Here is a 22062-nt window from a genome sequence, read left to right as displayed (position 1 = left end):
TTCAGATTTAATGACATAATAACATTAAAAAAAATAATAATATGAGAAATTATATGAAAAATTATGAGAACAATTTGTACTAGAGATGGCATATGTACGCCTTTAAATGTCCATTTAATCGTTATACTATTCTATACTTATACTCTTATTTCTCTATTATTGCTTTCTATGCTTTCTTATCAGAAAGGTGTAATACAATTTTAGAAAGTAAAAATTGTTTTTTATTGTGTATATATGTATAAATTATTGCACAATATAATTATCTTGACTCCTCTGCAGCAGTTTTACATGGTGTGTATGTAAAACTGCCCCATTTAATAACGTATATATGGCCGTCGATAGAATTAAATAGTCTATCTAGGAAACAGAATCTGCGCGCAATCTGCTGTCAGTCTGTCATCAGAGTCTGTCGACCGGTTTTTTGCGCTGTATGTCATCAATCTGTCGTCCGAACAGATTCTGCGTACAATCTATTGCTATTCTGTCTACAGACACTGTTGACAGACTCTGCGTAAAATCTACTCACGCAGGTTTGGCTATCTGGGATGGTTCATTAAAAAATACCCAGATAGCACCAGAATACCCAGAATTTAAAAAAAATTCAAAAAGAATTCAGTCGTATGTCACCAATTCTGAGTTCATTTTTAGATACAAAAAGAATTCTTTTCACTGAACTAAACTCTGAAGAATTCTTTTTGTATCTGAAAATTAATCTAGAATTGGTGACATACGACTGAATTCTTTTTGAATTTTTTTTAAATTCTCTGTGCTATCTGGGATATCCATCAAAAAATGAAAGTGTAGATACAAAAGAAATAATAATAGATAATTAATAATAATAGACCAAGATATTTTTTTCAAGAAATGTGAATTAAAACATTATATTTTATACATTATATTTCCAGCTATATAGTACGCAAAATGTTAAAAAGAATCCAATGTTATTTATATAGAAAAAGCTTGATAGTAAATAATTCGACAGATCACACTTATACTCATAATTTTTATTTTTCAACTTTTACTGGTCATGTTAACAATAGCGAATTAATTTCTCCGCCCCATGTTTATTATAATATTTTATATATATTTGATATATATTATAAATTATATATATTATATATTTCAAAATTTGAAATTTTCTCTACTTAATAAAAATTGGGTAATTGGGTATATTTTGCTAAGTTATTCCTTCATTAATTTAATAATTTTCCACATTATCCTTAATAATAATTCATGTATTTCAACAGTCTCTTACAAGTAAGCTAACATGATGAACAATTTTAACTTGTATTTACCACTAATAAAGGGTTAATGGTTTTATAATATTAATAGTCATTCAATGATCAGCGACGTTGGAATAATAAGATCTAAGTGTCCTACGAAATCAATCTTCCTCGCAGTAAATGAAAGAAATATACACGGTATTTATTGGAGAGGGAAAAAAGAAAGAAAAAGAGAGAGAGGGAGATAGGTCCGTTTTTGAAATGAATCATTGTAACATGATATTTATACTAAATTACAACTTTTTATAATATTACGCAATTTATCAAAATACTATGTACACGAAATTTCACGAACAATTATATATATTTATATATATACAGGCTGTCTCATTTCTGTTACCGTCTCTTCTTTTTGCAGCCACGCGTTCTCGTGTACGAATTTAGAAATTTACTTGCAGTTTTTTTTTTTGTAGAAAGAGACGGTCTACGAAAACAAGTAATTAAGCGATCGATGCACTAAATCTGGGACACCCCGTACATATATCGCAAAACTAATTAACGTTGCAATATGAATTAATTTACAATAAAAAAAAGGATATCTTTTTACAAGTACCTTTTTTATCTACAGCTCGCATTTAGCCACGCATGCTCGTTTTAAGTATGCATTAAAGAGATTCTCTAGAACGTCATCAGGCTACACAGCCATACAAACGTACAATGTATATATATTTGGTGTTATCCTTTGATTTTTAGTGTAACGTAAAACTAAATTACTCTGTTCCTTGTTATTATTATATACATACATATACATACGTACATACATACATACATACATACATATATATATATATATATATGTATGTATATGTGTATATATATATATGTGTGTGTGTGTGTGTGTATGTATGATTTCGTAACGTTTGAATAATCAGTAAAGTGTTTACGAATTTCGATTTTCATCGCTTTAAACGTATAAACTCTCTATCTCATCATTTTCAATATATCTCCATACATTTTTATGTATTTTTAGGAATAATAAATTAGGTCAGATAAATATTTTTGAAATACAATTTTTTTCTTTTTTTTAAAGCGATTTATCTATACTACAGATAATGCAATTACATATAGGTGATTATATAAATTGCTTCTATATAGCGAAAATGGCGATGTAAGGAACAAAGTAATCTAAGTTCACGAATATTTACTAAAATATTCATCTGAAGTAGAATACTCGCGTTGCTACTAATAAACTTTCGTTATAAATAACGTAACTAATCGAACATGGTGACTACGGCTTAACGCGCTTACATGAACTTTACCATGTACATCCCGACAGTGATGCTATGTATATAATACCTCGAAAATCGTTATCTTTAAAACAAGTTCGGCGACTCGATACTGTTTGCCATTTACCGTTCTCTCTCTCTATCGCTATTATTATTATTATTTATAATTACATGTAACAAACATTAGAAATTTCCGATACGCCCGTGCGGCGGCAGTCGATCATAGAGTGAACCGATTGGTAATATTATAATACTCTTGTTAAAATGTAGAAAATATACATATTCCGTGGCCTGCGGGGTTGCGTACAACTGTAAAAATTGTTACAAGTTCTCTATAAACATACGTACATACGCAAACGGCGATCGATGAATTATCCTCCTCTCTCTCTTAAAGGCATTATTATCGATTAAACTGAGTTAACTTCCGTACGAAAAAAAGTATGCTCGACATCCAGCGGAGTATGTGTATTATTATTGTCGATGCTTTTTTTCCAGCATTACAATAAGATACAGTGCGATACTCCAGGATCGACGGATGGGCGGATTGATTTAAGTGTACCACACACAACGTACTCTCACACAGTATATAAATATAATAACAATCTATACAAATATTCTTCTCCGACAAAATATTTCTAGTATCAAACTGGCTTTTGTAGTACAATCGTTTATGAAATATTCTCCGCGATCTTTTGTGAAATGGCTATACCGCAATAATAATTTGTGAAATATTTCCCTTTTGCACCTGGAAATCTAAGAAGAAATGTAGCAATTGTGATATATTTTTTCTTGGATTTCTTAGAAATCTAAGAAAACGATAATATATATGCGAAACATTTCTTCTTAGATTTGAAAATCTAAGAAGAAATGATAATTTGCGATAATATTTCTTCTTGGATTTGGAAACTCGGCATCGTGTAGAAAATTGACACACAACTCCGACGACGATTCCGTTCGAACGGTATTTCAATGATCAAATGCCGATCTCAACGGGACATCTTAAAATCGAAAAACTCATCTTTAGCTCGTCCAAAATCCATATTTGAAGAAAACAATATTTGTGTCAACACATGTTCGTCACTAGCGTTGCACGTATGACACGCCAGTCTCTCATAAGAAGCTCGTGTCGCATGTGCATTAATAAAGATAACTTTTCTTTCTATGTCTATATGAACAAACCAAGTCTGTTTTATACAATTAAGAAAGGAAAAGAAAGACAAAGGAAGAAAAAGAAAACATGAGAAAGGACTTCCAGATGACAAACATATTCTAAATAACGTAAATTCTAAATTTATTTCATCATACGAAGTTTCTCGCGGTTTAGTAACACGCTTGATTCTAAATATGGATCTGGAAGGATCTGTAGAATACAAGTCTTTCGATGAAAAATTGACATAAAAATTTCGAGGCCGGCTCTAGGTCGAAATATTCCGGAACGAATTTTTGCAATATATACATACATAAACCGTGATCGCAAGAACGTAACGACTGCCCCGCGTGTGACGGGACGTCTCCAGCTTTAGGCAAAGTTGTACAAATTATACATATTCGCACCCGTGTTCTCGTATGTCGACGTTCTCAGCCCTCACTTACGGAAGATAGCGAGCTACGCGTAGACTCAGTCGTGTTGTGTGTTAAATCGGGAAGATCGGTCGGCAAGCACAACGGTATTGCGCTGGGCCCGTAAATCGCCTCCTGCTCCTCCAATTGTAACGCGAACTGTTCCTCAAGTTTCTGCAATGCGGACGAAAAGTATTAGAGCGCTGTTCCTCGTGCACATCGAACAGAAATATTATGCGACAGTCTAGCGTGTGAACGAATTGGTGATATGACACTATTGAAAGCTAAGGATAGATTATAAGAGAATGATAAGGATCTTTGATATTCAATTAGTCAAATAGAATAAATAACAAAGACCAAACGAGAACTTGTACGCTGACGTCGATAATCAGACGTTACAATTATATTAGTTCTGTCTTTGCACATCGATATTAGTGATTTTCTAAATATTTTCTGTTAAGCTGGATTTAAAATCAGCTTTAAGTTTTTGCCCTTTGAGTATTACTCAATTACTATGTATAACGTCTATCGTCTTTTAATTTGTATTAGTATTCAATAAACTAATAATACTACTATTAATAATAATACTAATATTAATAATAACATCAGCGTAAATATAGGATGTCTGATATAGATGGAAAGGATTAGGAAAATAGTTAAATAAAGGAATAGAAAATAAAAGGGAAATAGTAAAATAAAGCAGAGATATATAAAATAAAAAACGATAGGTAAAATAAAATAAGTTAAAAGGAAGTATGTAACAATGTGATATAGGAATAAGTTAGTGAAAGAAAATGTATTTATAATATTTGTGATATTAGAGTGTATTTGATATAAAGACTGTAGTAGATTAGAATAAGAATATTAGTTGTATAAGAGTATTACTAAGAGGTATGGAAAGATGTTTTTGTAAACCAAGTCTCTTTCTTGATTGTGTAACTAAAGTAATAAATACATACATACTAATAACATCAGCGTATAGAGAGCGTCACGTTTGTCCTTTACTGTTTATCCTATTTAGCTAAGAGTAAATGTTTCATCTTCTCTATATCGTAACTAGGAACAGAAGGGTGAATTATAGCGTACTCGCAGGTGTGAGTGCGTGCATCATATGTGTGTAGCAATAAAATTAATATTGAAAATGAACGTCAAACATTTCGCTTCATGTCGGACTTTCCTCAATTAACAGTAAGAACATATGTATCAGCTAAAATGAAGAATTTAACAATATTCTGAATATCTCATGAATATTATAGTTACGAATCGTTCACATTCAGTAGAAAAAGTTGCTCTGTAACTGTTGGGAAATTCGTAAATCTAATACATGCTCTTAGATGCAGCCAAGATTAAGAGTATACACCAATGAGATTCAAGAATTTTGCAACAGTTGCAAAGCAGCTTCCTCTGTTAAATGCAGCCAATATTTCTATCTTCCTGTCAGATGTTTGTTTGCAGTATAATAATCGGTCTTACAGACAATATATAGTGAACTAACCTTGTGGCTATACTTTGTGCACAGCTTTGAAATCCAATTTGTGGAATCTCTTTATAATTCTATTACAGGGGTTTCTTTCGTGGAGGGTTATATTCGTAAGGACTGTAATACGAACTAATTTTTGTGGTATGTATGTTTGTGTGTGTGTGTGTGTGTGTGTGTACGCTATTATTAAACAACCATGATACGGAACCCTCTTCAAGGAAACCGCTCATTACACGTTACTTTCACTAACTGTAGCACACATAGCCCATGGTAACCGCACACTTACCCTGTTATTTCGGTAAATTAACTGTTTAAGCTCATAATTAAGCAACATAATTTACGACACGGTGATTACATCGAAGTACATGGACGAAACCATAACATTGCGATGTTTTATAACATACACAGTCCTAAGGATACGTATACTACAAATTACATTATTCATTTGCCCATGTTCAGGCGTGTTATGTCTTATTTTTGTTCTAATAAATAATCTCTACCTTGGTAATCTTAGTTTCTAATTCCGCATTAATATGTATTAAAAATCAATTAATCATGCTTCCGTCCTCTTCCATTTCCTTCTTTTATCATCAAATTCTTTTTCCAACTTCAAATCAGGAGGGAAATGTGCAGTTCAATGAAAGAGTAAGAGGAAATTGGAACATTAATATATATCTACAATAGACTAAATTTTGCATATATATTTTGTAAATCAACAGATAAAGATTTCATCTTGTATGTACTTTCCCTTACTCAGATCCCTCACTCACTATCAGATAAGAAAAATAAATTAATCTGCCGTTATATTACATAACACGATTCTATTAATTGTATACACGCACGTCCTAAATACAGATTTTACACAATATGTCACTATTTACTAATTTTCTGAGCTTGTTAACGACTTTCTTCCTCTCTCTCTTTTTCTCTGTGGATAAATGTATAAAAATATATATTATATTCCATATGTACTGATCGACAAATAAGTAGAACCCAAAGATATTGTATTACTATTAAAGCACCATAAAGAGTAAGATAATAGAGTTCACGAGGAATCTTTTAGTAGCACATCCGAAGTTGTGTATTTCGATCATTTAGTTACAAATGAAAAGAGTGAGAGGAAATATGGGAAATTTTATATTATATATCATTGACAATATTATTATTGACTATATTATTAAGTAAATCATAGTTTGTAGTTATGAGTTATTATGCGATTTACTTGGAAGGAGGTATATATATAATATCATTACATAATTTTTTATCTAACAACTGTTTGATTAATTAATATGCAAATACTGTGCAATATGTCTCAAAATATAATTGTTATAATATGATAATATAATGTGATAATATGATTGTTATTCAGATTTATAGCAATTTATTGAGTTTCCAAGTTATATAAAACAAAAAAATACGGAAAATATTATTATACATGCAAGTTTTCAACTAATTGTCCAAAGAATATAGAATAACTTGTCAGTGAACAAAGCGTTACAAAGCGTTCTTCCATTGGACATACGTAAGAGTATTTTAGATGTCTTTCTTTTTTTATAGAGAAAATAATTTACATGTCTTATCTCATATTTTTTGTTTCATTTTCAGTAAAAAGTTCTGATACCAAGTGGAAAGAACTATGGTGTCTTGAGCGATGTTATTAGTTTCCCTAAAAGAGTACATAAAGTATGATAAATTTTATATTTAAATATTACGAGCATATTTAATAATTTAATTTATATCAAGCTACTATGATATTATTATCACGATATTATTATTATATTATTATAATATTATTATTTTGTTATCTCTATTATCTTACTCTAGAAAGCAAAGCAAAGCAGATTATCGTTAGTTGCAGTTTTTCACGATTAGAAAAGTGTTAGATAAGCGAGGAAGTGCCATTACATACATACACTTAGTTTCAATACGGTTTGAATATTTTTTGTGTGGTTTATAATGCAATTGATGGCTTCAATGAGAAAAATTGTTTTTGATTAATTTCCAGAAATTAAGTTTCTAATTGCGTTTCTACCTACATTGTTTACATCGAAAACTTATATTTTATATCGAGAAAGAAGTTCAAATTGTTTTGAAACTTTACGTTTATAAAACAAAAGAATCATACGATCATCTAACGTTTAGATAAATTGCACTAAATTGTGACACTTCATTGGAACGTGTGTACACCATAAGTCTGCTTTAGTTGAACTACCTGAACTAGTGCAATAAGTTAGAGTGAAACAAAATATACTTGTCTTACTCTAACTTATTGCACCAGATACATAGACAGTTCAGCTAAAAAAAAAACAGACCTCATGATTTAAGCGACAACTGTTAATATCCACTCTCCTCCCTTTACTATTATAAATTATGATAAGGAATATACATACGGATATTTATATGTGTGTGTATGCGATATCAGGCTAAAACTTGGCAAGGTTTGTTTCTATATACAGTTTCATAATTATACATATAATGCATCTCAAACTATCCCCTTAAGAGTACAACACACATCAACAAAAAAACACATTGAAGGCACATTTAGATAGACGATACTATCTACGGGCAGGTGGCACTATGTCCGGCTTGGACTGACTACGCGAAAGCATGCCGTTGGTGAAGCCTGAGGGATCGGAACCGTTAATCCTTAGCGACACCCTAGGTATCGTGAACGACGGAGAAGTGGGAGTGGAGCGTGGTAAGCGTGGAGATTTCTTCCGAGAATTGTCGGAAATCACGGCGAACTGTGAGTACTCGAAAAAGGGAAAAGAGAGACCACTAAGACCAGAAGAAGAAGAAGGTAAATAGTCTCGGTAGCGCGTTGCCAATGCTTCCTTTTCAGCCGCCAGATCAGCTTCTATTTTCTATAACAAGGTACACAACATCAAGACTCATTTCAGTATGTCGCGACTTTGCTCAGTGTTTTCTAGATACTTGGATCTGCAGATTTCTCGTATCGAGCTAACATTTCTTCTCTGCTGCTAATTCTTGCGCTGATCGCGCTTATCGTTTCTCATCTTGTGATTCGACACAGTGACTTGAATTTATTAATGATTAGTCATGCAAGAGTCAAGCTCCGCGCAAAGCGACGCCGGATACAAAAGCGGACGGATTCGTTTTTACAAGAGTTACGATGATAATCGAGTTCGTCTCTGTCACATCGGCTCACAGGTCCCGTATCGTTGCGTCTTTTTGCGTCGGTTTGCGCCGATCTTCGGATCGAACTATACTTTCACACTGTTATTGCAGCAGATGCGTAAGTCGAGAATGAAATTTCGAAAGTGGACAAGCATATCATCGGACTAATAGAGAATTATAGAAGGCGATTATTAGCAGGCCATCATAAATCAATTTTCACACCCAAAAGAAACATCGATAAGATTCAAACGCAATCTTCCAGAAAAAGAATATAAACACGGCTACTATCGTATTTCGCGGTAGTTTCATATTTACCTGCTTTCGGGGTTTAAGTTGCGCTTTCCACTCGCGGAGATCTTTACTGTATGCCTCCTCTTGCTCCTTCAGCTTCAGCGTCTCATATTCCATTAGCATCTTTCTCTTTTCGTTCTGCAGTTGTTCCAGCTCTTTGATCGTGGCGTCACTCTGCGCTCTCACCTCTTCTAACTGTCTGGAATGCTTCAGTTCGAATCTCTGTTGCTCCGCCCGGTACCTCTTCTTCTCGTTCTCTTGGAATTTCTTCAGTTTCTCGCGTTCGGCATCGGGATCGGGCGCGAGCACGGACGACATTGAAATCCTCATCGACTCCCGGAACATCATCTCGCGTGCTTTCATCTCATTGCGGATCCTCTTGGGTAAATTCCGGCGCTCTACCGTCTGGCGTTTGATCAGCTCCTCTTCCTTCCTCTGATTCATTCGCTTCATCTGCTCCAGTTCCTTCTCGTGGCGTATCAACATTTGATGCCGTTGCAGGAAGAATATATCCTTGAGCTGCCTCTTGAGCAGTTGCTGCTTCTCGTGTATCTGCCGTTCCTCCTGCTCCCAGATGGCAGCTTCCCTGCCGCGCATCAGTTGCTGCTTCTGCTGCAGGAACTGCCGCTCCATCAGCGCGATTTTCTCGCGATAGCCGTCCGAGAGTCTCCTCAGTGACATCTCGTGGCTTTCGTTGAGCTTTTCGAGGAAGAGTTTCTCCCTCTCTTCGTGCTCCGTCTCGAGCTTCTCCTTCCGTATCTTGAACGCGTTCTTTCTCTTGTCCTTTGGCATCAGGTCTATCTCTTGCTTGAGCAGTCTCAGTTCTTGCTTCAGGCCTTCGCGGAATTGCTTCAGCTCTCTCTCCTGCTCGCTGCGGATCTTCTTGGACGCCAGTCTCAGGTCGACCTCTTGTTGCGCCTCCGTACGTTCGATCTGCTGCCTCTGCTGTCTCACGAGTGCATCTAGATCGGACTCCGTACTGCGCTCCAAGATTTGCCGTTCCTGTTCGAACCGTTTCTCCTGCTGGTCCTTGTTGAATTGAGCCTTCTGAGAAAGGTCCTGAAACTGCTTTTGCTCCATCTTCTGCAGCATCTTCAGTTCCCGCAGCTCCTGCTTTCGGAATATCTGATCGTCGTAAACCTTGCCGTTCTCGTCATCACCATAGATCACCTTCGAAGTCGTCGTCGTCACCACGACGCCGTCGATCTCAAATTTCCTCGTGCGTTTTCGCGTCTTCTTCTTCAGATTCATCATCTGTATGTCCTCTTTCGTCCTAGTCGGCCTGGAGGATACTTCACGATTATAGTCAGGTTTACGACGCAGAACGACTTCCTCGTCGACTTCTGTATGCTGAGCTTGGTTCAAGCGATTTTCCTTATTCGATTCCCTGCTGTCTTGACTAATCGTAGTGGAGATGGACTCTGCGTCGGAGCGATCGATGCTCTTGCTCGGTGTATGCGATCTTATAGAGCTGGAGTCGCTCTGAGACCTGGAGCCCTCGAAACTGTCCGGAGAAACCCGTTTCTCTTTGAAGCCCTTGACGTTAACTTCTTTCGGCTTGACCGTCTTTATGATTCTGTCCTCGGTGTGATGCGGCATTTCGTTCTTGATCAAGCCATTCATCTTCTTCGCGCCTCTATCATACTCGTCCGTGTCCGGAGATTCAACAGTCGTACTGGCGACCGTCACTTTACCGCTCTCGTCACCGCTGTCGCTCTTCAGACTCGACCTTTCGTTCAAACTTAGATCGCTGTGAGAAGAGCCAGTGCGGATGACATTGTGCTTCTTAGATATCGACGAGTCCTTCACCTGCTCCTTGTCGTCGCCTACCGTGACCACGGAGACGTGACTGGTATCTTGCAGTTCGTCCACAATGGGGCTCACTATTACCACCTCCGATTCGTCCAACTTCTTGCCGATTCTCTTTGATACGTCGGTAAGTATAATAGCTTGTTCTTGCGGCGTGTACTCCAGACTATCCAGACTAGGAAATCCGTCGTCATCGGTAGAATTGTCATTCACTTGAGTCTTGTTCATCTCATTGGCGACTATAACGACCTCCGACGTCGGTGAAGTGCGTCGTGGAAGAGGCGTCGTCGCGGACGCCGCTGAGGTGGCATCCACCAACACAGGCGGATGCGTCGTTACAACCGTTATTTGGCTGATATTACTTGCCAGACTATTCGACAGGTCTGGCGAGTCGGCAGTAATGCGGACGGTCGATGTGTTTAAGCGTACTTCTTGCTCGGGTTGAGCTTTCCCTACAGCATATATCATAATGTAAATAAAAAGAAAGCAATGCCAAAGCAAAATCAAGCCTAAAACAGCACAAGATATCGATTGCGATATATAAGTTTTTCGATAAATATTGAAAAATTGATAAAAAATATCTTGTTTGGCTCTTGTAGGTCTGATTATTTTTTTATTTGTTCATTATATACTTAAAAAAAAAGATATATGTCCGTACTAGTCATTTTATAGATTTGATCTACAGAGCTATATACTTAATGTTTGTATAGTAGAATTTAAAAAAAAAAAGACCTCATTTTTTATTACATTTATCAAAGAGCGTTATTGAAAAAATAGATTAAATAATCAATTAGAAGAGTAATCAAATAAAAAATATAATAATTAATAAAAATTATTATTTTTTAGGCCAATATTAAAAATAAGATATTCAAATATTACCTGTAATAACGACTATATTGTCCCCGCTGCTTCTCCTCGAGCCGCTTCTGCTTCTAATCGGCGTCGATGTGATCACCGACACGTTAATTCCGGAATCTTGTTTCTCTGAGCTCTTGTCGTCCGAGCTCACTGCGTCCTCTTGTTCTGTACTCGACCACTTTCTGCTGTCAGTTTTCGTATGTAATTCGTCCGAGAAGCTCTCTAGGGAATCGTTCCTGGACGACCCCGCGCTGCGGCTCTTCGCGGGGCCCTCAGTCTTTGTTACGCCGAATTGTGTTTTGATATCCTCCGTTGAGCTAGCCTTAACACAGTTCTTCTCCGACAGGAACGTCGACGCGACGGATATATGTTTTAACGTTTCCATCGAGGCGTTGCTCTTCATTTTCTTTCCAGAATCCATGGACAATCGTTTCTCCAATACGGCGTTCAATTTCTCCCCAACGGATTTCCGTTTCTCCTCCAAAGTTTTATAGTCCTCCTTTTCTCGCGATTGCGGATCGTAATTCGTTATATCGTCAACGGATGACAGTTTGTTTTTCGCTCTGAATTAAAATATTATTTGTAACAAATATTATTTGTGATATTTCCAGTTATTAATTCAAGTTTAACTTTATATTTAATGTGCTAGTAATAAAAAGTAGTAAAAAAGTAACTAAAAAATATAAAATAATACAAATAAAGAGATAAATATAAAATACTTACTCATTTTTATCTTGCAAAGACAATTGCTTATTATATATTATCTTTGACAAATCCTCGATCATCTCGGGCTTAACAGGTGCCGACTTGCGTTTTTCGTTCATGCCTAATTGTTTCTTCGAAGAGGGACTTGATTTATTGTTCATTAATTTCTGTTGATTCTCGAAACGTTTGATATTATCAAATAGTTTAGTTCTATCTTCGCTGTCTGCTTTCTTCATCTTTTCAGAATTATCCATAAATTCGTTTTGATCTTCCATCTCCGAATCCTTCAGATCTTTGATATTTGTTACTTGTGGATCCGCCATTTTCTCGTTCTGCGGCAATTTGTTAACTTGCTGCGGTTTATCTTCTGTAGATTTCTGTTTGTCCATCAGATTCACGATGTTAACCTTCTCGACATCTTTCGGACCGTTCTCTTTCTCCTCGCTCTTACTATCTTGACGCATGGGTGGTGGCGGGGGCGCCGGCCCTTTATCTCTAGATAATCTACGTTCACTCGTCTCGCTTGGCGGTGGCTTAGGTGCCTGCGCAAATAATTCATATGCAATTAACATATCTCTTCTTCACTTTTCTTTTCTCGTTGCTTTAATCTAAAATACTAAGATACTCCAAGTAATAAAATTGCAAGATGCTATTCTTCAATTGCCTCAGTCACGGAAGTTTCTTAAAAGAATTTAATATTCCTAAAACCTAACAACTTTCTGCAGGTATATATAGCTAATTTAAATTTCTTTTATCTTCTGTTTTACTTAGATATTCTTTTCTGTATTAAACTATTTAAAAATATAAAAGAATGTTAACCTACAAAAGAATTAGAAAATAAAAAAAATTTAGAAATCTAAAAAATAAAATAAAAAACTTAAGTCAGCTATATATCTGCAGATAATTTTAAAGTTTTGAAATGTTAAATTCTTCTGAGAGACTTCTGTGACTGACGATTAAAAAATTACATTAAATTATTTAAATTATATGTCAATTGCATGTGATGCATTTCAATAATTTTGCATACCTGTTTCTTCTCAACGGATGGCTGTATATTTTCTTTGGACTCCGCCTTACGTAATCTCTTATTCTTGTCCTCTTTCTCGCCATCCCGATTGATCTCGCGTTTGTGACTCTCCTCCTTTTTCACAGACGCAGGTAATGCCACGAGATTTTCTTTTTCGGCAACTGGAAACGAACAGAGGTAAGAATATAGTTTGCGTTATGCATATCAGATTCAGCGTTCTCAATGGCGATACTTACTCTTAACATCGGCATCAGTGCGCGTAGACGCGGAGTCATCTGCGATTTGATCCAGCTCCAGAGGAAGCTGAGATGTGCGCTGCTCCTGAAATACAAATGTACACGTTAATTCACAGATGTGAAAAACGAAGAAAGAAAGGAAAGATTCTCAATCGTTTGATCTCCGTTACATGCCGCAAGTGACATGATATAAAGTAACAAGTAACCAGATACACGGATACAGGGATATAAACTAATGTCAGAGCTTACAGATTACAATTATAGTTTGTCACTCAAGTACAAAGAATACAAGAATAATTACGGAAAAGAAGAATACAGTTATCAATTTAGAGTAGAAAACTGAAAAAATGGAGCGTCGAAAGTAGATATCATTTCATGCTGCAGATAACATATAAATATTCTTTCACATTGGCATACATTGGCATACATTGGCATATTCGTGTGCCTTAAGGAGATGTTAAAGCTGAAAACTTTACCGACAGAACACTGACATTTTTCTGCAAAGTTTACGTCGTATTGGTTACACAGAATTACAAATCCTTTTACGCAATGAAAGTACAAAAATTAATAAGAGCATTGCTCGATATATGACGAAAACGAACAAAAAAATTTTTATGTAAAATCTCAAGCTGTCAGCGTAATATTTGCCTAATCCAAAAGCTCCGCAGTTTATACATATCGAAAGTGTGGATGCTTCAAACAGAAAAATTTTGAAAAACATTGCTTACCTTCGCATCTACATTTGGAAGCTTAAAAATATCGAAAAAGTTTGCAGAAAGATTTCTACACATATATGAATAGGTTTTTCGTTGAATATAATAAAACACACTTTCATGTAAGTTCTGTATATACAAGAAATACGAAAAGGATAGTGTGATTATGTTCGTGACGATCGTCTCTGCATTATCGACATTGTTCGAGTTCGTCATCGACTCTAGCATCCCCTTAAGATTATGTATAACGTGGCTTAATCAGGATTAGTATTAATCCTGTCGTCACATATAACGCAAAAACGCAAGCTACTAACCTGACACGCATTGGGGTAATGAGGCTGGCGAGGGCCAGGAGAACCGCATGCACAGCCAAAGTAATTACATTATCACAAACACATTTATCATAATCATATGGTATACTTTTTATATATATGTCAAATGTTATACTGTGACACTACTCTACATATTCTTATAATCTTAGATAAGTAACGTTATTTTCGATCTGTTATTATAAAGTAATGGTTAAACTTTATTCCTCAATTCTTTCATTCCTAAATTTCTTGAATAAGCGAAATTTCACTCAAAAAGTGGAGTGACGAGTGAGTCAACCGAATATGTGTGATTTTTCATTATATAAAATAAATTCTTTATTCTGAATCGTCGAGTAAATAATTTCTCTTTAAATTAAAGGATGAATCTGATGTATCACACCGTCACTGAAACAAATCGGTTCTCTAGTCAATTGTAACATTTACTGTTATGAATAAAGAATCCATCTTGAGTTTAAGCTAAACATTCAAACTTGTGACTTTAATTAACAGTATTTTCACAATCGCTTTGAATAAATTTTCGTTCGTTTTGATTGAGATCCCACCCTAAGAAATTTGGAGAGTACTTTTTACATTTTTTGGAATGAAATTTCACTCTGAAAGTAAAATGACAGTCGAGTCATTCGAATTCGAACGATTTTTCATACAGAGTGAATTCTCCACTCTGAACTATCGAGTGAAAATTTTCATTCAAAATTGAAGAGCAAATCTGATACCGTTATATATGTGTATTCACTTCAACCGAATGAAGGTGCTCATTCTTATGGAGTCAGAATTCACTTTAAACTTGAATGAAATATTCACTTTTACGATTCCAAGTGGCAATATTTTTATTCGTTTTGAGTGAAGTTTTAGCACAAAAAACTGAGCGTAGCGAGTCTTCAAAATTAAATAGTCAAGGAATTAAGATTAAGAATTCAAGTGAGTAAGTTTCACTCGTCATTACTGATCTAGGATTAGTGAATCATTTTTGACGTCGACTCGAGGTGAGAACAGAGATCTCTCAGCAGATTCGAATTTTAAATGCATGCATCATCGTAATATTCAAATAAAGAATGACATCATGCTATACAAATACGAACAGTCATCTCTATATCTCTTGTTCGCGGAAGAATTTAGATCCTCTTATCAGTAAAGTAAAATGTTTTTTATTCTTTTGGAGACGTAGCGTTTGTGACGGAACTACTAGTTTTAACTGGTATAACTTCTGGATAATTACGATGATAATCTATTCTTTGTCAGTTTTCTCTTTACAAATAGACAAGGCTAAACGAAACATATATGCTTCATCTAGAAGCAGCTTACCAATTCGCTGATATTGTTCTCTGTGTTTTTTCGTTTTTTTCGCCTTCTACAATGACGGAAGCATGTAACAGTGTGTATACATGTTAATTCTGCATTGTAAAGAAGCCGTATGTGTAGCTATTTGAACGATGAAATGGATGTGTCTAACATGCTGTCGCGCGTTAAGAATACGAACTCTTCTTGCACTAGAATAAAATCTCTCGCGCGGAAACTAAGGTTCCAACGTTGAACTATCGTTTGTGCAATTTCAATGCGTCTATACAGTAGAAACTAACGCAGATAAAACGCTATTAAAATTATTCTTCGTGTAAAGCGCATGTATTAGATGGTAATTCAGTAATCATACAAAAAATATGCGGCTGCATAATTACGAGATATTTATCTTCGGAGTGCGATGTATATATATTCGCACGTTATTTAATATATTCAGTTTTGTGAATTGAAAACTCTATCTCAGACCAGTCGCATTGCTTGAATTGTGTGTATGATTCGCATAATTAACATGTACATAAAGAACATGTGAATAAAGAATAAGGCTGAGAAAGAAAGTAAAAGAAAGTAAAACCTACCTCCGCCTCCTCGTCCACTAATTCCTCTTCGACAACGTCCGCTTTATATTCAAGCAACAAGTCCCTGACAGATTTTGGATCTAAATTTCGGCTTATAAACGGATGTTTTAACAAATCGTCAGCTGTAGGTCGTGAGCTCGGGTCCTTTATAAGTGCTTTAGCAATAAAATCATTAAATTCCTTACTCCATTTTCCCGGCTGATCCAGTTTCGGAGGATCGCTTTTCTGTATTTTAAGTAGCACTCGCATCGGCGACATTTCATGGTTCGGTGGTTCCATTTGTGCAAACTCTATTAGAGTTATACCAAGAGACCAGATATCCACCTGAATGATTAAGTTTACGTCTATGTAAAAGCTTGCGCGTAAAGAATCGAAAGTACATGCATTCTGTTGAAATTGCAACGCGATTTTCCAGTTTTTGATCGATGTAGCGTGCACGCAGCCTACCTTAAAATCGTAAGGATTGTCTCTGAATGTTTCGCATAAGACAACCTCGGGTGCCATCCAATAGGGAGTACCGATAAATGTATCATGCTTTTGCAGAGTGTGCTTGTTCTTTGCGGATACTCCGAAATCAGCTACAATTAAAGAAATCATTATAAGAAAATTATAATTATAATATACGACAATTATAATTATAACTACAGGATGAATTAGTGACTATTGGAATTAGTAACCTGGAACATTTCCGAAACAAAACACAAAGATGTTTTTCAGAGATCTTTGAAGTTACTTTACTTAGAAAAAAAGCGTTATCACTGTAAGACGCTCTCTTGTAAATAAAATAACCTCCAAGATGTGAAGATCAGCTGTTTTTTGCTTCGAAAATATTTCATGTAGTTATTGATTGAATAACAGTTATTGGTTCGCAATGTATAAAGTAATATAAAGTTAAAAGCTGATCAGTTACAATTAGAGATATAAAATTACCGTCAGATTCAAAATTATTTTTAACTTTACAATTATTTATGATCACATATATTATTACTTATTAAAATGGTAATTTATTCGTAATTTTGGTGAAAATTCGTTGTTTTTGATAGTTTCATATATATTTTAATATATTTGAGATTAAGTATCATATATACATATATTCAATATACATATTCATATTTTCCGTATTAATGTATAAGATAAAATTAAAAAGAACTATATTTTTCTTATATTTACATCAAATGTACATCTGATAATCTCTCAGATAAAAATCTTAAATTGTATATACCACAGTCTAGTCGTTAAAATGGCAAGGTAATAAATGAAAATGCTGTAAGCTTGTAAGATAGTATAAAAAATATAGATTAAGACTGTTTTCGAGATATGAAAAATATAGATTAAAACTTTAAAAATTTTTTTAAGTTTCTCTAGCTACTATATACCTAATTTCCTAATTACTGTGACTGTGTGTGTGTGTGTGTGTGTGTGTGTGCATGCATGCATGCATGCATGCATACATACATACATACATACATACATACATACATATATATATATATATATATATATATATATATATATATATATATTAATGTACAGTATCAAAATATAAGGTAAATAAAGTGTCTTATTCATCAAGGCTAAATGTTCTCCTTTTGAGTTTTATATTAAAATTTTTTTATTTTTGTAATTTTTTTCTAAATTACCATTTTATTAGCTTTCCAAAATTAGCAAGTAATTTACTGTAATTTACCGAGTAAGTTATCGTCAAATTGGGTCATTTTCATCTCTAGCTACAATTAAGTCATTATACGCATTGCAATTGCATCCTAGCGAAAAATCGACTGATTGAATTTTTACCTATTTTAACACCTCCCGCCATAGTCAGCAAGACATTCCCCGCCTTCAAGTCCCTGTGTATGACTTTGGACTTGTGTAAGAAGGCAAGACCCTTCGTCATGTGCTGACAGATATACGCGATCTGCATTTCTGTCAGCGCTTTTTCCAGCTCGACCATTATGGAGTCCACAGCACCGCCATCACAATACTCGATCAACATCTATGCAAATGTTGGTCCTTTTAATCTCAAAATAATCGATTATATAAAGACTCACGAGAAAGTAATCTTTTCGTACTAGAATTGATCAAACCAAAACTTCTGCTGCGTATAGCAAAGTGAATACATACTGATGAGCACAGTTACGCCAAGATACATTGTTTTATTTATCGTAAAAATAAAACAACATACCCACAATTTTCCTTCAATGAAATACGCTTCGTGTAATTCAACGATGTTAGGATGCTTGCATTCCGACAAGATATCTATCTCAATCATAAAGTCGCTTAGGTCATCTTCTCCCTCTAAGGCACACATTTTGGCCGCAGCGAGCTGATTGGACTGCTTATGCTGTGCCTGTAGTAAACAGTGAGTTATTAAACAACATCTACTAGCAGCAAACTCAATCAAACGGGAGAGTGATTCCCTCATGTAACGTTACCTTGTAAACTTTGCCAAAAGCGCCGTCTCCCAGTTCGCCCACCATCTCCCAAAACTCTTCGGGACTGCAATCCATTTTTATGTTGTTGTACAATTTCTTCTTTTTCGCATCATTACCACCGAAGTGGAAGGCCTTCTTCAGATTCGATAAGAACGACATTTTGGCGGTTATATCTCGCAATACTCGCACGTACACTTTCAAGCCAGGCTACTAATACATTTGAACACCTACATGAGAACACCCTCAACAACGCAATCGTCTACTGTACAAAGCGCAATGATTACGTAACAATCGCGTATTAAATTTGTAGTAAAATATAAACTTCACTCGATGAGCTCGCAAAAGACTCAGTAACTGTTATCATTCAGCACTCTGTAACGCGCGTTTAAAACGATGTGTCCCCTTCCTGCGTCACTTTACGCGGAGTTCACATTATTGCAATATATATATATTTTTTAGATCCCTGCTGGATACCAGGGGATCGTGCCACATCTCTCCCGCATCTTTGTAAATTCTAAGTCACAGTTATCGTCGTATCCGAACCGCTGCAGACACAGATGAGAGGAGCGCGACCCATCGCTGACGATCTCCAACGATTATATCACGAATACTGAACGAATACTGAATCAAGTTCTGGAACAGAGAAGAACACAATACGTTATAAAACGTTAGTCAAACAGTCCTCTAATTAGCAGCATTAACTTAATCTCACTCTGATACAGTTTCGCGCCTTGTTCCAGATAATTTCAGATATTTATCTGTGCAATACTGCTCATGTTACCAAATTTATTGAAGATTAAAGAGTCAAAGAATACTTGTTCTACTTGTAATACTAATACCTAATCTAATGTTTCACATTTTTTCCCATAATACAATTCTAACAGTGTTCTGGTAGAGTTTTGGACTTTGCTTTAGAGATAATTTCAGGTAGACCAGATATCTTCTTGGTCTATAATACTGCTTGTATGCTACTCAATTCATTGAAGATTGAAGAGTCAAAGAGTATGTCTCTCCCCCTGCCGTATAATGGCGTATACTGGTAATTACCAGTACTTGTCCCACTTAGGTGATAACAATGTATGATAATAATATTTCACATTTGTTGCCATAATACAACTTTAACAGTAGTGAATAATGTAGAAATTCCATTGATAGAGAAAACTAGGTCAGAGTCAGTGGAACAACATTCCATCAGACAAGATCTATATTTTTGTTGGTTAAGAATTAGAAATAAAACGCCTGCATGTTGTAAAAAATATGCTTGTGACATTCTTCAGAGATAACATCTATTAAGAAAGACAATGTACACACACAATTACACACATAAGTTATAATTTATGGTAGATAAAGCAGCAGTTTCAGAAAAGTCAGATATCATTGATAAACACAAGAAAAAATTATTATCAGTGTTATTGTAAATGTACAAAAGAATATGTGATAAATGTTTTTAAGGAAACTTAGGATAACACACCAAGAAAGGCTGACTAGTTACAACCAAAAATTAAAAATTGCATTCTACATTTTTATTACCAGATTAACACAATCTTACTTAAATTGCAATATTATTGCTCAATTTTCATTGATGAAATGCACACAAATAGCGTGGTCTACTTCAAAATTAGAATAAGATAAAGTAAAATTAAAAACAAAAATGCATTCTGCATTTGATTTTCATATTAACCACTCATTCTGTCCTTTTAAATATTATCCTATTTCTTGAAAATAAACAGGTAATGGAGCAGTCAGACTTTCAAAGAATAAAAGTGACACTACCACATACTCAAATTAAATAAAATTAAAAATAAAAATGTACTTTTTGTATACTTAGGTCCAGGTTAACAACCCTTTCTCTCCCTTTAAATATTTTCTATCTCTTTAAAATAGACAGATAATGAAGCAGTCAGACTTCCAAAGAGCAACAACCACATACTACTATATATTTAAATCAGATTAAATTAATAAATAAAAATGCATTCTGCATATGTAAATTTAGATAAACAACCTATTTTCTCCCTTTAAATATTTTCTGTATCCTTAAAAACAGACAGAAAATGAAACAATCATACTATCAAAAAGCATCATACATTTAAATCAGATAAAATTGAAAATAAAAATAAAAATTCCTTCTGTATATTTATTCCTAGATTAACGACTTATTCTTTCCCTTTAAATATATTCTGTCCCTTTAAAATAAACAGAGAAAATGAAGCAACTAAACTTTCAAAAAGTATCCCAAACATTGAAATTAGATAAAATAAAAAATAAAAATTTTTTCTATATATTTATTCCCCGATTAACAACCTCATTGTCTCATTTTAAATATTATTCTGTCTCTTTAAAATAGAGATTGTAGCGGTTAGACTTCCAAAGAGCAACAGTGGCACATCAACACACATTACACTTGCATGACCCCCCCCTTGCTGAGAGGAAAGGGGAAAAAAGTAGCAGCGTCAAATGCGCCGATCGACGAGTAATATTTCCTTACACTTGTGAAAGCATTTTGAGTGGGCAGTGGGACTTGCGGGACGTCCGGTCTTGCGAACGTTGGAGAGAAAATTCGATTAGGCCGACGAGCTCTCTCTTGGGGACGCTAATGTCGACGCAACCCGCGCACGAAGGGGGCACGCGCGGCCACGGGGAAGAAAAAGAGCGCACTCGAGACGAGGCGAAACGCGAAACTCGTCCACCTCCTCGAACTTCGATAATCCTCTTTGACGCGGCGAAACGACGGCGGGCCGTCGTCCGTCGTCGCTCACAATCGATATAGCGCCGCTGTCCCCCGTCCGCGTTTACATCTCGCGGTAAAGCGATTATGCAGCGAGAGCGGAAACGCGGCGGTGAGTGCGGCAGCGTAACGGGCGATAAGAGCGGAGATCGCGGACGAAACGAAAGAAGCGAGGAGCAGCGAGCGATGAAATACACACGCGGCGAGAACGAGGAGAGAATGAAAGCGGGAGAGAGACGGACTCGCAGGCAGGTAGGTAGAAGGAAAAGGACGAAGAGAGAAAGAGAAAGACAGACAGACAGACAGACACAGAGAGAGAGAGAGAGAGAGAGAGAGAGAGAGAGAGAGAGAGAGAGAGAGAGAGAGAGCGAGAGAG

General features: G+C 35.5%; 1 protein-coding gene across 8 annotated transcripts in view; it reads right to left on the bottom strand.

Annotated features, from left to right (window-relative positions):
- Positions 1 to 1217: 1217 nt before the first annotated feature.
- LOC116845700 (serine/threonine-protein kinase 10) overlaps positions 1218 to 22062 on the bottom strand; it is a 22391-nt gene continuing 1546 nt past the window's right edge. For 2 of the 8 annotated variants that reach the window (XM_032818707.1, XM_032818709.1), the window contains exons 2-14: positions 18962 to 19594; positions 18712 to 18876; positions 18324 to 18522; positions 16977 to 17107; positions 16530 to 16853; positions 15961 to 16006; positions 14641 to 14696; positions 13614 to 13698; positions 13378 to 13538; positions 12369 to 12892; positions 11667 to 12208; positions 9003 to 11239; positions 5625 to 8413 (exon numbers count right to left, since the gene is read on the bottom strand). In XM_032818707.1, the coding sequence (XP_032674598.1) occupies positions 8105 to 8413; positions 9003 to 11239; positions 11667 to 12208; positions 12369 to 12892; positions 13378 to 13538; positions 13614 to 13698; positions 14641 to 14696; positions 15961 to 16006; positions 16530 to 16853; positions 16977 to 17107; positions 18324 to 18522; positions 18712 to 18876; positions 18962 to 19120 (4938 nt within the window). In that variant the 5' untranslated portion in view covers positions 19121 to 19594 and the 3' untranslated portion in view covers positions 5625 to 8104. Of the gene's footprint in view, positions 4244 to 5624; positions 8414 to 9002; positions 11240 to 11666; positions 12209 to 12368; positions 12893 to 13377; positions 13539 to 13613; positions 13699 to 14640; positions 14697 to 15960; positions 16007 to 16529; positions 16854 to 16976; positions 17108 to 18323; positions 18523 to 18711; positions 18877 to 18961; positions 19595 to 21446; positions 21798 to 22062 lie in introns of those variants that run through there. The other 6 variants (XM_032818708.1, XM_032818712.1, XM_032818715.1 and 3 more) reach the window with 6 other exon arrangements.

The sequence above is a fragment of the Odontomachus brunneus genome, unplaced genomic scaffold, assembly GCF_010583005.1.
Source record: "Odontomachus brunneus isolate Ranch 3 - 2012 unplaced genomic scaffold, Obru_v1 Obru_scaffold_057, whole genome shotgun sequence".
NCBI classification, from domain to species: Eukaryota; Metazoa; Arthropoda; class Insecta; order Hymenoptera; family Formicidae; genus Odontomachus; species Odontomachus brunneus.
Note: the sequence above shows the minus strand (reverse complement) of the source record. Positions and strands in the feature narration are given on the sequence as shown.